Below are 17,768 nucleotides of genomic sequence, written 5' to 3'. Positions count from 1 at the left end.
CTAGTACGATATATCAGTAGCGACATCTGGCGACAAGGAGATAGAAAGGTAGAATCTTATGTAGTTAAAAAACGCGCTGAGCCGATTGGAGATTGCTTTCTGAATATCATCCTACGGGGTCTATCAGTGAGGGGCAATAGCTATCTAACTTATCGAAAGACAGCATTGGCAATAAAAGACTTTATTAGGTATAAAATATGTACATTTATTCCTATATCCTAAGAGTACACAGTTCCTCAGTCAGGAGTATATTCATCACTCTCATCATCAGTGGAGTGCGCGCGGTACTGTTGTTTGAAGTGCTCCGTGTCTTCATCCTCGCCGTAGTAGAAGCCATCATCGCTATCGTCTTTATACCCTCGCTCCTCTTGCACTCGACTGCACTGTATCAGTGACTTACTGCTAGATAAATCAGGGTTCTCTGATAAAACCCTTGCTTTGTACTTGGCGTACGCCGGCCCGTATCGTTTAACGTCATCAGTGAATACGTCTTGAGGGTCGTCGTATATTTTGTCTTCGCCTTCGTCGCTTGAGAGGTCGTCTTCTGTAGAAGTAAATAGATTGAAAATTTTAGGACTATTATTCTGCCGTCGTAAATCTAAACACAGTAACTTCAAAATATGCGTTTTGAGAAAAACGCGGTTGAAGTTTAATGGTTAATTTTTGCTCTCATGAAGATACTAATTATTGTATATTATTTCATGCAACTTTTAATGTTAGTATATAGTTAAATCTTTGATTCTGTATCATTACATCATCATCATCAGTACAGAATCATTTATTATTTATACAATAATTATTATTGTATAAATAATAAAATTAGATAATGTGTTTTAAGCTAGGGTAATAATATAATATTTTTTTCTTTTTTAAGTTACAACACGGTAACTCAACGGTTACTGTGTTGTAACCAAGTTTTACCTATTACTGTGTTGTAACTTTGTAAAGATATTAACATTAGGGGAATTACGACACAGTAAGTATGTACATACTGTGTTATAACTATGTTTCTTAGAAATACGTATAAAATCAGTTATACAGTAAATGAGATACTGTGATTTATTCAAGTATTTGTTGTTTATCTTTGAACAATATTTTATACGCAATCACAGTAACTGAAGAAGCCGTGTTATAATCAAGCAAAAAAAGAAAAATTAAAATCTATTCACGTTAAAAAAACACAGTTAGTAGTGAGATACTGTTATTTAATTTAAAATAACACAGATACTGTATTTTTTATTAAAAAAAATGTTTTTTTTGTAAAAATACTGTGTTTTTATTTAATGTATTTCGGTAACTATCCATCGTACAAACAAACCGAAAACTTTCTCAAATAGCCCGCGGTCTCCTGATTCCAAAGAACTAAACAAACTATAAACACAGTAACTTAAGTTACTGTGTTTACATTTACGACGGCAGTATTATAAATATGACATACTTGGTGCCTTGTGTAATAAAACAACAATTCGATTATTGCTTACTTTAAGAAATATATGGCGGCACTTGTTCGTATAACTTCACAAACAGGAACACATACTAAGATGATATAATGGCACAAAAACTGAATCGCAACATTTGCTTCAAAATTTTACTGAATATGTAAATCTGTACAAGCAATAATATAAAGACTATATACAAGTAGTGCCACCAAATGTTCATTTATTTAAACATAAATTCAAATAATGCTTGCATCTAAGCTCACACATCAAATATGTACAGAAAATATTCATCATATTAATCATCATAGGCAAAATAAATATCCTAAAGTTTCCATATTCAACAGGTATTTAAAACATACCTATATCTACTCTCTCCATAGCCCTAATAATATCATCTTCATCAATACTGCTGGGCTCAGAGTCAGGGTACTCGTTCCTCCAGTTGTTCTCATCATTGGAGTCATCGTCATCATCAGCTTCATTGTCCGATGTGTCCTGGCGAGGGTCCCGGAATGCATCAAAGACTAGGTCTGTTTCTACTCTGTAATGAGAAAATGAGAAAAATTTCAGCTTTCTAGCTATAACAGTTTATGAGATACAGAATGTAGACCGACAGCAGAGGCTTGATAATACGGTCCCTTTTTTGAACCCTAAAAACGAATCTGCACTGAGGAGAATTAAATTTAGACCAAACAACAAGAAAGTGTTTTACTCTAGTCTGAAATTAATTAAACTGCCAATTTGAAGGTTGAATGGGTTAAAGTGAATAATATTGCTTGATTGTTCCTCAGTCAATCTGATTTGAAGTGAGTGATATATACGAAAGTGGTAATAAGCTGATATTAATTTTTAAATCAGTTCTAAGCCCTGATATGCTTACCTATTGTATGGTTATGCCATACAGAGCACCAGACATGACAAAATAATCATTACTGCTAAAATGTACAAATATCTTAATTCAGTAATTGAATAAAAGTACTCAGTTAATGATAAGAATTGTCACTATAAATTCATAAGGAATGAAGGTCAAACAGTTCAATGACCCCTAATTAACCCCGAATAAACCAAATAACGGTAAAATATATACTAACCCAACTAAATTATCAATCATTGATATATCAAAGTCTTGTTTCCAACTCGTATACAAGTCATATGCGTACTGTACATCATCGTCTTTGTCTTTCTTTCTTTGCAAGTCTATAAGATTCAACACTTCGTCACTTTCTTCGTTCTCGTCATCTTTGATACCTCTACTGCAGTTCACGACTTCATAACGAGAGTCCGCTGAAGCCTCTTTGCGTTCCTTCCTTATTTTATTTATAATTGTATCCACATTTGGTATTGTTTGCAGTTTTATATCTGTTTTAGGGAGTAGGTTTTTGACATGTGCCGTTTCCTGAAATGAGATAAAGCAGTATGAAATTCGTACTTCCGGAACCGCTGATATATATATTTTTTTTTATACTTTTTACGATGTGAATATGTTTTTTATTGCAATGTATATAGGAGTTTCTTGTTTCTAGACTGTTTCGGGTTATACAAAAGTAAAATAAGCTTCTTATTTACCTGATTATCAACGGTCCCTCGGAACACAAACAGTGAAGGTGAAATTTCCTCTTTGTCAGTTTTAATTCGCTTGCACATGAGTACCAAAGCATCTTGCGGGTTCTCTTCAAGTCTCCGCTTAACTCTTAACACTGTTGACGTTGCCATCTTGCTAAGAATGGTTTTCGCGGTAAGTTTATTTAATTATTTTCGTTATTTCACTTCACGCATGCAAAATTTACGCGCGGCTCTTTGTCAAATTCAACTAACTGACATTAATGACAATAAAGTCAGTCTAGAGATGCGCCTTCGTTACGCACAAACTGAGCTAGATTAACTCAAGGGTTATGACAAATGTTTCGAATGGATACGAATGTAAAGTATTTTTTGATATATTTTATTTAATATTGTGTTATTGGCGGAATTAGGCATAAAATCAGGATAGTTATTCGGTTCAATATACCAAACGAATAAAGTCCTTGAACCCATGGCCCTAGACTGCCGCAAGGTGTTAACGTGTTCTTATTAATGTGTATTATTAATAATCTTTAAACAAATAGATTGTTTAGAACAGATTTAGTAACAAAAAGACTAATGATACATCTAGAAGAACATAACTCGATTTATTTTATAAAAAGAGAAATTAGTTTTCATTTCAACCATTAACGTCATCGAAGCACGTCCCTATACCGAATGACGAAAGTAAATGTCAATGTCACGCTAAATGACGTCATGACTCAAATTTAGTGTTACCACCTTTATAAGATTGCTACTAATATTGGTAGTATAAGTAAGGCGTTTCAATGGCATTGTTTTCTATCGGATTAACCGATGACTGATTTGCAGTGATTTCGTAGAATTCAATTTGCTTTACCGCTGAAACACGTACTGCGTACTACTCGTAGGAAACGAAAACATACTATTACGATGACCTAAAGTATAGTTTGTAATTAAAACCCTGCTTTTTCGTGGATCAATTTTCGTAACTCTTCTGTGTGAATTATGAAATAGGTACTACATTCCAATTAGTTAAGCAGGCGCTTATACAAAGATCAGCAATTCTTTAAGGAAAACTGAGCCTACTTTATCTACTCTTTTATTATTATTTTGGAAGTGCTTTACGTTATGCCGTCAGCACTGATTATTTTCTATTTAAAATAATGTTTTGAAGTAATAGGTAGATAAAAAACTGTTGAAATGTCAACACTGGTGTTGACGTCACAGACGTCAGTGTAAACGAGAATATTGGGAAGAAAGAAAGATCGTGTCATCATTGGTTATTCGCTGATAAGCAAGCTCGCATTCGCTGCTAATTTCATTAGTCGCGAAATATCGAGCATTGGGCCAATGCATGAATCATAACTTTTATTTAATACAAATGTGTATTTAGTGGCAGTGGGGATTTAAGAGTGTTCGTTTAACGTAGTGAAACAATTCAACATAATGGCTTCAGAAGACAACTGGAGAACTCCTGCCTTCAGGCAGAGTGTGGTGTCCAAAATGTAAGTTCAACAACATCCAATAGTGAACAAATTTACCTTAAAAACCTATTAAGCTTTGATATAATTTCTCTTTTCGATATTCTGTTTTCGGGAACAGGTTATTCACCTCCTTATGTCTTGTTTTTATTTTTTAAAACATAAAAAAAAAAATTGTAGAGCAATTTGACTATAAGTATTTTGTTGCAGATAACTTTATTATGATTACACATATTTACTTGATTTCATCTAATTATAAATTGTTATCTTACTTATTATTGTTTTGTCAAGCATTGCTTTTTTTTGTTTATCATTGTTATGGAATATTTTCTTTGCATGTATAAATAGTTTTAGACATTTTCCTTAATCTTTTTCAAACCAAGATATTCTACTTAAGTTATAAAATGTGATAGTTTGTAAGGATGGATGTATGTTTGTTACTCTTCCACAAAATAGTACTGGACAGATTTTAATGTCATTTTTGTACACTGATACCTTATAACCTGGAATATATGACTGCCATTTTTTATGCTGACGAAGACAGGGCAGAAGATATTTATAATTATGTAGAAGATTTAGTTAAGGGAATATCTGCTTGCAAAACACATACACAGTTACATTACAAAAAAATTGAATTTGATGGCAGTTTTATCCTCATTGCAATGGGAAATACCCAAGATAAAACCTCAATAAAGAATTGTCTGAATTTAAATGTGCTGCTGCCTGCTAACTACTATGAACTTAATTAATGTTTATGAGTCACCCTATTCTTAGAATTCTAAATGCCAGTTTCACAGCATTTAGATGAATTTCAGGTAACTTATCTGCTTTATAAAAAACAATATTTTAAGGCCTAACCCCTTCCTCATTACGGGAGGAGACCCTTGCCCAGCAGTGGGACATTAATGGGTTAAATTAATTTAATTTATTTGTACTTTGTGTCCATTGTTTGTATGTTTGTTAAAGCCTCAGCGACACAAGAGTAATTCTTAGTGCAAGATTTGTCTTAGTAAAGATCTGATGTATTGCATTAAACTCTTAATAACTTTATTTTTTACAGTGAGGAGGTAATACAAAGATCTGGTGTCCAAGTGGCTCGGAACAGCAGTGAGATGGAGAACCATGTGTTTATGAAGGCCAAGACGAGGGAAGAGTACATGAACATGGTGGCCAAACTTATACTACATGTACGAGAAATGTGTAAGTATTATAACTAACTAGTTTATTCTGCATAAAAACATTTCCTAGGGAACCTGTATACCTATTGCTATATATCCATTCAGTTTTTTAATATAAATGTATGTGAGCATTGATGTATGTATTTAACTAGTTATGTTTGTTGCTTTGACGAAAAAACTTATCGGATGGATTTTAATGAAAATTTGGCTTACTCTTAGCTTATAACCTGGATTTACAACACACAACAAGACAAGGATATAGAATATAGACAAGGATTACCTTTTTCCTCGGGAAATCGCTTTTCGGGGAATTTAACGCTGACGAAGTCGCGGATAGAAGCTAGTATCGTCATAAAACTAAACTTTCGTGTTGCATGACTATTATCTATTGTATGGGAATTAACACGATAATTATATAATTACCTACTTCATTTCGTTGCAACTCTGGTCACCTGGCTCGCAAGCTTATAGCAGACCAGATAACTGATACAGATAAACTATATATTATACCTACCGATGTGTTATTTCTTGCTAAATCGATAAACTCATATCCATACTTGAAACAAATATACCTATTTGTTGTGAAACTATTTCCCTAGTGCTGCCCTCAACACGATAAACGGCGCATTGATTAACGCGATGAATGCGTTACTCAGTACCTACTGCTAATCGTACTAATATTATAAATAAAAATATGCGATTATGAGGTTGAATAGATGTATTATGTATGTTTGTTTGTTTGTTACTCTTTTACGAAAAAGTATCAAAAGTTTTTAACACTGATAGCTTTTAACCTGGATTAACACATACAATAGATTAATCAGTAGGGTAATTCTTTCACGCGGACGATGTCGCGGGTGGAAGCCAGTATTTTCATAAATCTGCTCCAAAGAGTAAAAAAAGGAAGGCCAGGGTAAAGCCGCGTGGGTCAGCTAGTATATAATATGAATAGATTCTAAATAATGTACATTTTAAAACTTATTAAAATATTTTCCTCAAGTAAAGATCTGCGTCAATTGTATCTGAAATTATAATAATGATGTCATTCGTTGCACGTGACGGGGTATACCCATACATACATGACTTATCAAGGAGGTCAAAATGTTTATTTTAAAGTATTTTTAATAATAGTAGTACATAGTAGTTTTTAAAATCTTCCTCTACTACCGTCACACGGTAGATCCTGGTTCTAAACCACAAATCATGTCTGTTACAGCACAATCCAAACAAAATCAAGGCCAGCCGAACATGCAAGGGCAAAGCCAAGCCCAGCCTGGTCCGAACCCACAGGTCCAGGCGCCGCAAGGCCAACCACAGCAAGGTCCTAGTGGCCAGCCTGGTCTCACACCAGACCCAATCAACGCATTACAAAACCTTGCCTCACAAGGTTCTAGAAACCAGATGATGAATATGGGTCCACAAGGGCAGATGCAACAGCAAGGCGTCATGGGTCCCAATCCAGGAATGGCTGGCATGCAAGGCCAGATGGGGCAGCAAGGACCTATAGTCTCCCAAGGTCCTCAAGCGCAGACAGCAACGAATTTACTACAAACATTGAATCAACGACCTCAAATGAACATGCAAATGACTAATAAGATCGGTGGGGGAATGGGAATGGTGGGTTCTCAACAGCAGTTAGGAGGGAATATGGTGGGCGGTATGGGATCCATGGGGAATCCTATGGGAAGCCAGTTGCAGAACCAGTTGGCTGGTGGCATGCAGGGGCAGATGATGCCGACGATGTCTATGCCGAACACGATGTCTGTGCCCATGAGTGGGGCTAATACCATGGTGGGTCAGATGCCGTGCAACCAGGTCGGTATGGGAGGACAGATGGCGCCGAATAATATGCAGGGACAGATGGGACCTGGGCAGATGGGTGAGTGCTTCACTGCTTGTTTTAAAAGATGGTAAAGTTAAGAGGTGAAGCTATGTCAAGTTAATGTAGAATTTGATGGTGTCGGAAATATACCGTTTGTCATTGAATAATTACTATCAGAGTAATGAATTGAACAAAGGAAGGGCTTGTATTTTAATACCACTTACCACAGGTTTCTGAGTACATTTACTACGCACGCTATTGAATAAATAAACTACCGCTAAACGTACCTCAGAAACTGGGGGTTATTCTGCTACTAACGTTAATTACCCAGTTATTACTCAAGCATTAAGTTTTGCGACAACTTTTCTGAGCCAGCATATTTCTAGTGCATTATATTAAGCAATAATAGAAGATATATGATGTTTACAATCAGTGATAATTCTCATTTACAGTTGGAACAATGGGCAACAATCAAATCGTTGGTTTAAACATGCTACACATGCAACAAAGAGTACAGAATAAGCCTGAGGTAGTGGGAGGGATGCTCGGAGGTTCTTACCCTCCTACTAGGGCTCCACCCCCCAACCAGTTCCTCAGGCAAAGTCCCTCGCCCTCCGCCCCGTCGCCTAACATGGGAGGACCTAGCCCTATGAGTGAGTTATTAGTAATAATGAAATTTTACGGAAATAAATATTTTTCAATGATTTTTGTAACTCGTTTTATGTGTTTTTTCGGTGTTTTACGGTTTTTTTAAATGAAATGTTACATGTTCTTATTAATAAGTTGGTTGTCATTTTTTTACTTTTATTTTTAATATTTTTAGATTGTTTTTACTTGATATTTGAATTTTTTTCTATGCAAGTTCTTGAAAGATTTTTTTCTACCAAATTCTGTTACTTTTCTTGATTATCACATTAATATACGGTGACATTGTTTATTTACAATTTCCTTGTGAGCACTGCATTTTTAATTCGATGCGCTTTAATCGATACGTTGTTTTCGATTCGTTACGATTACGTTTTTATACGATGTTTTATCGATAACATGTTAAATTAATCGCTTAACGCTGATCCACGAAGGTATGTGTGTATTTATATATATTTTTGTGAATTTTGTAGTTAGTAATGAACAGATAATATTTAACTTTTTAGTTTTGCTTGATTTTAAATGTTTAAATTATATAAATTTGTAAAATAACTGCCTTTGAATACACTTACATGTATATAATTACGCACTTGGCTTGGCAGGATTGTTAAAACCAGGCAAATTTAAAAAGCTAAATAATCGTAAGAATTGTATAAATTCCGTGTAATTCTTACTTTAGCTTAATAAGAGTAAGGCAGAAACGTCCGTAGTAATTCGGATTCTAGCGGTATTCATACTTTAAAAAAATATAGAAATGCAGATATTTTCAATATTAAATCACACTGTTTAAAGCGGGCACTCACATTCGCTCGCTAATTTTATTTATCACGTCAATTTCTATGCAATAAATTCGTAGGTAAAGTTGTAAAGTTTCCTGCCCATCGATCAAGCAAGCTGTATCACTTAAGGCTTGATCAAGTGGTGGTTTTGTAGGTAAAATTCAAACATTCTAGTTCCTAATTCTAAAACGTATCTAATAAAACAACATTTAGTTGTTATTGTTTTGTGATGTATGGAAACCCTTGACTGATTAATCTATTTATTTGACCTACATATCATATTTCCTTATTTTTGTTTTGCGAAATTGAAGTAAACTGTACACAGCCGTATAGCAAATGGTATTCTTTGATATCTGCCTATCCCTATGAGACATATGCGCGATTTTATATAATAATATGTAGTATTATAAACCTAAATTCAACCGCGTAAAATACAATTTCAAAAACACTTTACACAATTCTTGCAACATCAAAATATTTTTACTTCACTCACTCTAACTATCAATCTAGCATTTCATTGTTTTATTTCAGAATTCACTGAAATGCCGTATCGTCAGCTACGCAGAGCAATGCCGGTGCGTTTCAAGGAACTCATACAAACAGTCCCGGACGCTAAACTAGCTTCAATGTGGAAACAAGTAGAGTTCATGATTAAATTATATTCGCCTGTAAAATTAGACTTAGATAAGAAATAGTAGACTGTGTTTTATCATACTGTCTTAGGAAACGTTCATATCTGACGGAACATACGTCGCGTATTATCAGCCGCGCAACGCCAGAACAGACAAATGTATAGATATTCACTCGACCGTCACACTCAACCGATGATGCGTCGGTGCGAAGCCCATACTAATTAAGTTACGCCCGACGCATCTTCCGTCAGACATGAACCTTACCTTAAGCTGCCCCTCCACTGCGTGAAATTCAGAATCAAAATTACGTTTTAATTCATAAACTTTAACAAACATTTGAAATCGTCATAGTATTTTTAATACTCACTTTTAATACTGTGGCGATTTCAAATACTTGTAAAAAGTTTTTTAAAAACACCTTGTCGTTTGAAGACTAAAATCTTTAACTTATGACTTAAGTAGCGTTGTACGAAGAGTCTTACTAATAAATGTGGTGTAATCTCTGATTAGTCTTATAGTGTTTTGTCACTTTCAATCAATTTTGAAACTGTATATCCATACTAATATTATAAATGCGAAAGTAACTTTGTCTGTCTGTCTGTTACTCAATCACACCTAAAGTACTGAACCAATTTGCATGAAATTTGGTATGGAGATATTTTGATACCCGAAAAAGGACATAGGATACTTTTTCCCCTGGGAAAATGACGCATTCCCATGGGAAAATAAGTCGCGGGTAAAAGCTAGTATAGTAATAAGTCGATATATTCCAATAGATTAATTTTAAGTGCAATTATTTATTTAAGAGTTACTTATCTCATATACTATTTTTATTGTAGAATAATAATGTAGTGATATATTCAGTATACTGAATTAAAATGTACAGTTTAATTTATAAGTACCCAATACCTATAATAATAATTATTGATATTAAATAGTTATGTAAAAAGTGTGTGTATGAAGACTGAGTTTCGGTGCTAAGGTTTAATAATAATGAAAATATTCGTAAACACTAAATAAGCATAAATTAATAAAATATGATGGCGTAATTTTGTTAAATTATTTGATCAGTAACACTAAATAGGTATTTATAAATTATTAAAATATTTGACAACTTTGTGACTTAATTTGATTATTATTACGAAAATATCACAGCATTTTCTTGATTGTAGATCAAAACTTTTTATTTATTCGAAAGTTTAAAGTTCAAATATTTTATGACCTTAAGTATACATTAACACGTCAAATATTATATTTTCGTTAAAAGATCAAAAAGTATTATTATTTCTAACGTATACGTTAACTGGTATACGCAAGCGAACACGTATAAATATTGACTGCCTGATTAACCCCCGGTATCTGAGGTACATTTAGCGGTAGTTTATCTATTCAATAGTGTCAAAACTCATATAAGAAAACGCTATTGAATAGATAAACTACCGTTAAATTTACTCAGAAACCGGGGGTAAGTTGGTTGCGACCGAATGTTTCGACTAGATTATGATTGTATGAAGGACTTTTTTCCTAAAAATTTATATTAAAAATGTTATGGTAATTTTGATTTAAATATTATTTAGTGTTTATGAATAAACGTGGGCTTTATTTATAAAGATCTTATGCTATATTTTGTCTGTCTTTGTAAAAATACGAACACTATATTAATGAAATTTCAATATAATTGATTGAAAGATTTAATATACTTACCTACACAATATTTTTATAAATAAAGATGTTTTAATGTGAATTTGGAATTAATGTTAATTATTTTGTATGCTTGTGCCATGATACTTAGTGATATTATATTAGAAATAATTATAATTAAAAATATGACTTTTAAAAGTATTTTTATTTATTTCATAAAACCAGTCGCTAACATGACTTACCTATTTCCTTCAACGAATGGGTACGGTTAATAGTCATGTGACAAACTAAAAATTACGGAACGAATTGAAAAATTATTTTATTGTTGGATAGACTATTTATTGAGGAAGGCTATAGGCTATACCACGACGCTTCGACCAATAGGAGCGGAGTACCAGTGAAAAATGTTACAAAAACGGGGAAAATTAACCTATTCTCTCTTATTTGACGCAAGCGCAGTTGGGCGGATCACCTACTAAATAATAATATAATAAAGTAATCAAACATTCATTCATACGTATCATCCCGCTATAACTAAAATACTTACCTGCTAAAACAACGGCGGAAACGTAGCGCGGCAAAGTCGTGTGCTCGGCGCCGGCGCGTCTCGATCCTGTGACGACACTGACACTTTGTGCGGCGAAAACCTACTTACGAGTTATAATCACTTATTAATCATCACTAATCACTTCGAGCACTATTTAATTATAATTTGGAAAAAGCATAATATTTAAATTTTGACATGTTAAATTGTGATTTCTCGAAGGATACAAAGCTAATTGGTGTTGTATATTACCGCGTACTATTGCTTATAACACCGAATCTTGGGAACGTATAGGTATTTTGGAAATTAGACACTGCGAAGATAACACAAAAACTCACTACCTAATAATCGGGAACACAGCACAAACACTCCCTACCTAATAATAATAAACCATTAACACTATGGCGTCCTTATCACAGTAGGTAAGCACTAAACCTTATTACTAAAACATCTTTAGTACACAAAAAATTAACTATTACTATTTATTTACACTAAAAACATTAATAATCGATCTTTTTGCGAAAGATTAACTTAAATTCGAGTTTTTAGCGCGAAAAGTTTCGATAAGTGTGCCAAGGGCACAGGTTTGCGCGGCACTGGCGGTATAGATCAAAGTACATCAAACGAAACGACAGCGACGCGACGCGACGCGACGCTAGGAAATTCGAAATTCAAATGTCTCGTGAGCCCGGTGGGGTGAACGAACTTTATTCTAAAGTTGAGTGTAGACCGTGGAAATAGAATTATTATTTAAAGTTAATTGTTAATTATTCGTTTATTAATATTTCTCACGAGTTCATGATTAATTTAGGGGCTCTAGACCGATCCATACATTGAAGGAAACATGGTATCGTAACCGCTCGTTTTATACCTACCTAACCACCATTTAATACTACCAATATTATAAATGTGATACTTTGTAAGCATGTGGGAATGTTTGTTAGTTCAAATCTTAACACATCCTAGGTTACTTTTTATTCCAGGAAATCTCATACAGGCCCTCTCATATGGGCAGAAGCTAGTTACCTATTTAATATTTGAATCTACATAAACAAAACAAAATAGGTACTTAAATGAAATGGCAACCAACATCTTTTCTGTTGCTCTCAAAATCATCAAAACAATACACATTTAAGTATTAAAGTATAAGTCTACAACGCGTTTCTAACATGTGTTGTATGTGTCAGGCGTGATGGGCAGTACTATGACGTCACCGATGTCGTCGCTAGGCGGGCTCGGCGCGTGCGGCAGTGTCGGCAGCCCCTCGCCCTCCACCCCTGCGCATCTTGGACACCACGTGCCTCCACCACAGAGGTAAGTTATATCTTGATAATATACCTATCTCTTTTAGAGAAAGATTTTGCTTTGGTTTATCGGCCAGTAATGGCTGAAAGTTTCTGTAAAATGTATGTATGTTTGTTACTCCTTCATGAAATAATTCCTGAACGATTTTTATATGAAATGCTGATCCTTGTAGAATAGGTATGTCGATGTAAAGCTTGCCTCTCAGTCGTTTACCAATTCAAATCGACGCTTCAATGGTCAAGAACTGTTATAGATCTAATGACTGAGACGCCACCTAGCTAAAGCTACCGGCCCTGTCAGCACTCAAACCTAGCGGTTATACGAATCTGCGTGGGGCCTTTCAGACCTATAAATACCATTTTATTTATATTATATTATAAATAAACTATTATAAACCAATTTTCACGCTTTGGGCTATTCATAACGTATTTATTATTTCAAATTTGTAATCTCATATTGGTGAAACAAAATTCCCCAATTTCAAATCTAAACCTAGTGTATATTTTCCAGGGGTGTAGGCATGAGTATGGTGGCGTCTCCATCATCCTCGCTGAACACGCCGGTGGGTGCTTCAGTGGCGTCCCCTGGCGGCGAGGAGGCGGCCTACAGGGAGAAGGTCAGGCAGCTGTCCAAGTACATCGAGCCGTTACGACGCATGGTGCATCGGATGGTCAGTGAAGGAGAAAGTGAGTGCTATACAAGACTTTTATAATGTTGTAACTTTATGTGAACTGTTGTTGCACGGTGGGATTAAGATGTTTGAAGCTGTAGTTATTTTAATGTTTCGCTTGTGGAAGTATGATTGAAGATATTGAACATTTTTTAATTGCTCATGAGGTAGTTCTCAAAATTAAAATCCAGTTATTTTGTTTACCGATCATAATAACGCAAAAAAGAATCACTTACAAAATATATATTCAAAAGAAAATGATGCTTTGCTGATATATTTCACGCCTACGTATGTATGTATTAGACCAAAAAACAAACATTTTGCTAGAAATTTTAGCGATGTATCGACTTCTGAACGAAGCTAACATAAAAACAAGCTGTTTTGTAATATCTTTTGTGCACACTAGCTTCTAATAAGGCATCAAATTAAGAGACGAATGTTTACATCTACTATACTTTTGAATACCCAAAACACACTAAAAACTACGTACATAATCTAATCTATCTTGTATCTCTTTCAGATGTGGAGAAACTAACAAAGATGAAGAACCTACTCGACATACTATCAAACCCGAACAAGCGCATGCCTTTAGAGACTCTCATCAAATGTGAAGTAGTGCTCGAGAAGCTGGACTTTAAGCGCAGCGAGGGAGTCGTCGTGCCCAGCGCTGGGAAGGTAACATTCAAATACATTTACCCAATAATTTTTGTGTAGATTTTTGTATTTTAGGTCATAATAATATATAACAGTTGAAATCTAAAGCAACATGTTCACCACCTATAAACTTTTGGTTATAATTTTTAAGTTTAGTTTTTCTTTCGTTTATTGCGATGTGAATAGTAAATACCTAATTATGGGAATGTAATGGGAAGAAATTTTACTCACCATTTTTCTAATCCTCTTCTGTGTTGCAATAGAGTGAATAATTGTAGTAAAATTACTCCTTCTATTAAACTATAATTTTTGGACTAAGTGTAGTGTTTAATTTAAATTAAACACTACACTTAGTCCAAAAATTAATTACGTAACATAAAGGTGCCTAATTGTATTCTTATAGGAGCAAATCTTCAACCCATTACTGGAGGTGGTAAACAACTGTCTACAGTCACCACTTGCCAACCACACACTCAAACGTACCTTCGGACCAACATTAGACGCACTAAGCGGACCTGAGATCAAGTAAGTATAGAAATAACGTAGTTATTTTATAATATAATTCGGAAATTAATGCCAAAATTCATTCTACCATATTTTGCTTTAAAAAATGGAAATTTGTCTCTTTCCAGGAACTTACCTCCACCGCAAAAGATTCCGAAACTAGAAGAGCCTACATTGGAAATCCCTGATGTTCTTCAGGGTGAAATTGCGAGATTAGACTCAAGGTTTAAGGTGAGTCCATATGATATAATCATTACTATTATATTTCCTCGACATATACTTAGTAAGGGACCCAACTCCTACGTTCTAAAGGCCGACGTTTTCGGAGATTTTCAGTAGTATTGCGCGACTTATATACACAGCAATAAGCGAAGTTTAGCATGTCGAACGTAATACAGTAACATCGCACCACTTGCCGTCGACGACGATTTCGCGTAGAATATCCTTGGTTTTCTGATAACTATTATGACTCTGATAACTACTATTTCTATATGTAGTTTGTAAGGATCGTACAAAGTGGCGTTCTCTGATCTCTGCATAACCCTGTAATTTATTAAGGAAATGATTTTAAATATATTAGTTGACTTTTTAGTAAAATCAAGATATTGCCCTATCCTCAGGTATCTCTAGAGCCCATGTCCAGCATCAACGGCGGTGGCGGCGGCGCCATCACACTAGTAGCAGCACTCGACGAGCCTCGCCTGCCGTCCGTAGCCGGGGTCCACGTGTCCGTCCCGCGCGACTACCCGCGCCGCCCGCCGCAGAGACTCAAGCCACGGACCAAGCACGCGCCTGACAGCTTCCTCGCTAGGCTGGAGAAGGCTATGGATGCTAGGTGTGCCAGGTAATAAACTCTACTAACTTCTGCGTTTGGCTATAAAATTGGTAGGCTTACATACTTTCTGATATTGCAATTTTTCAGTAGATAAGTGACGACGATAAATTTCTATATCTTTTGAAATGTTGTAGGATAGGATTCGTATGGATAACAAACACAATCATGTAAATGCGTAAAAAGCCGTTAAACTGATATTTAGAATAAAAAAACTTATGACATCAGTTTCATGGAAACTAGTCAACTACCTAGGAATTGCAAATTGCACTGATTATGACCTTATAGTATCGATTATTACTTGAAAAAATATTATTACCCAAAAACGCTATACGAATGTAAGCAAACACATTTTCATTCGTAACGTGTTCAGTTCATCAGTTCTAAATTGTTTTCTGTACAATCTAAAAATCCTTTATTTTCTTTACAGGCTACCAAAGAGCTGTTCAGTAGGCCAGCTTCTAGACGCATGGGAGATGAGCGTGCGACAAGCGTGCGCACCCACACCTTCCACGTACACGCCCGTGCCCGCACTCGGACTGTAGACAACTATAGTTTAAAGAACTTTTATATAAAATAATACGTGAAATTTATTGAATGTATGTATGTATGTATGTGTTTGTTCCGTGTGGGAATCGAACCCAAGACTCCAACGCGTTATGATACCGCAGTAATGGTAAGACGTGATTTTTTAATAGTTAGTTTAATAGTTATTTTAAATTTGTATACTAGTAAATCGAATATTTAATATAAGTAGTAATAAGTATTCACAGTTTTGAAAGGCATATATAACAGCAGGGTTCGAAATTACTTGATTGTCAAAATCCTGTACGATTATTATCATCGATACTGTTTTAAATAAATTGATACCTATAAATCCTACTGCTGGGCAAGGGTCTCCTCTCGGAATGAGAGTGCGGCATTCATACTGCTTTGATGATTATATAATGATTTCTATAATTCGAACTCAATGTAAAACTACTAACAAACTGAAACAGGTTTCATATGTTCATAATGTGCCTTGCATTTTGTTAATACATCTCTATATAACATGACGTAATAAATGTTATACAATTTGCAACTTTATTTTTACGCAGAGAAAGGCTATTATCGTATATACTCACAAGGCACATATGATTTTTATCAGTGAATTTCAAGATTTTTGTTTACTGCAAAGGGTCCTCGGTTTTATTTTATACAGTGATATTTATCTGTGATAATTTGATACAATACCGTTCAGGTTTTATCCACTATATTCATATACGGTCGATTGTAATAAGGCAGTTTACCTTTGTGAGTGATGAACTTGAGCCTTAAAGCTTTCATCTCTTTGCATTTCAACATGGTATCCATATTGTATTGTGTTCTTTGCTTGCGAAATAATATGATGATGGTTAACATAATATTACCCTTTGACCGTCACGGTCGGCTATACTCGACAAATCAGAACGTGCTCACGACGCAATATTTTTGTCGACATTTACCGTACTGATTGATAAAATTAACAGAATAAAGGCCAATTACACAGCAGATAACGTTTCTTCTATATCAAGTGACAGAAAATGGATGTAAACACCAGTCTCAATTCATCTGATATACTATCTTAAATATATCTAGAAATAAATGAAAGCAGGCCGTATTCTTCTTGTTGATTTTAATAGTAAATTGTATTATGTACAATTTTTTATGTAATTTCTAATATTATATGTTGTTAAATGCCACAAAATACGTATTTCTTTAATAACCTAAAATGTCAAGTGATTTGAGTTCAATTTTTAGCCAAGGAATGTTTTAACTCAGAGGTCCCTTTAAATGTTTAGATGTGAATCAAAATAAGCAATAATTCATGTTTGTAATTTTAAAATAAAATGTCAACTAAATCTTAGGACTTGTTTCATTGTGTGTTCCTGTATCCTTCAATGCACTTCAATATTCAAATAAAAACCAAGTACAAAAGCTTTTAGGTACATTTAGCGATAGTTTATCTATTCAATATCATTTAAATTCATATAAATGTAAGATTAAATAGATAAACTACCGCTAAACGTGCCACAGAAACCGGACAGTAGTGACGTAGTGGGAGTAACTACCAATGGAAAA

At 34.6% G+C, this 17,768-nt stretch overlaps 2 protein-coding genes across 2 annotated transcripts; one reads left to right on the top strand and one right to left on the bottom strand.

The window, feature by feature from the left end:
* Positions 1–180: 180 nt before the first annotated feature.
* Positions 181–3,258, bottom strand: fs(2)ltoPP43 (female sterile (2) ltoPP43). The gene is made up of 4 exons (XM_076135788.1): positions 3,006–3,258; positions 2,531–2,835; positions 1,799–1,980; positions 181–544 (listed from the first exon to the last, which is right to left on the bottom strand). The coding sequence occupies exons 1-4, from the start codon at positions 3,150–3,152 to the stop codon at positions 237–239; spliced, it is 942 nt and encodes a 313-aa protein (XP_075991903.1). The 5' UTR covers positions 3,153–3,258; the 3' UTR covers positions 181–236.
* A 955-nt stretch (positions 3,259–4,213) lies between these two features.
* Positions 4,214–17,553, top strand: MED15 (mediator complex subunit 15). Its single transcript, XM_076135787.1, has 11 exons — positions 4,214–4,486; positions 5,523–5,662; positions 6,857–7,519; positions 7,915–8,115; positions 12,891–13,017; positions 13,519–13,694; positions 14,199–14,353; positions 14,736–14,857; positions 14,965–15,067; positions 15,457–15,680; positions 16,099–17,553. The coding sequence occupies exons 1-11, from the start codon at positions 4,428–4,430 to the stop codon at positions 16,211–16,213; spliced, it is 2,085 nt and encodes a 694-aa protein (XP_075991902.1). The 5' UTR covers positions 4,214–4,427; the 3' UTR covers positions 16,214–17,553.
* The last annotated feature ends 215 nt before the right edge of the window (positions 17,554–17,768 follow it).

The sequence above is a fragment of the Anticarsia gemmatalis genome, chromosome 3, assembly GCF_050436995.1.
Source record: "Anticarsia gemmatalis isolate Benzon Research Colony breed Stoneville strain chromosome 3, ilAntGemm2 primary, whole genome shotgun sequence".
Lineage (NCBI taxonomy): Eukaryota > Metazoa > Arthropoda > Insecta > Lepidoptera > Erebidae > Anticarsia > Anticarsia gemmatalis.
Note: the sequence above shows the minus strand (reverse complement) of the source record. Positions and strands in the feature narration are given on the sequence as shown.

What these genes read in the sequence shown, in the direction of transcription:
- MED15 (XM_076135787.1), top strand. Translation starts at nt 4,428, where the DNA reads ATGGCTTCAGAAGACAACTGGAGAACTCCTGCCTTCAGGCAGAGTGTG. An exon ending in GATGGGACCTGGGCAGATGG is followed by an intron (nt 7,520 to 7,914) that starts GTGAGTGCTTCA and finishes TCTCATTTACAG; the next exon opens with TTGGAACAATGGGCAACAAT. An exon ending in CTAAGCGGACCTGAGATCAA is followed by an intron (nt 14,858 to 14,964) that starts GTAAGTATAGAA and finishes GTCTCTTTCCAG; the next exon opens with GAACTTACCTCCACCGCAAA.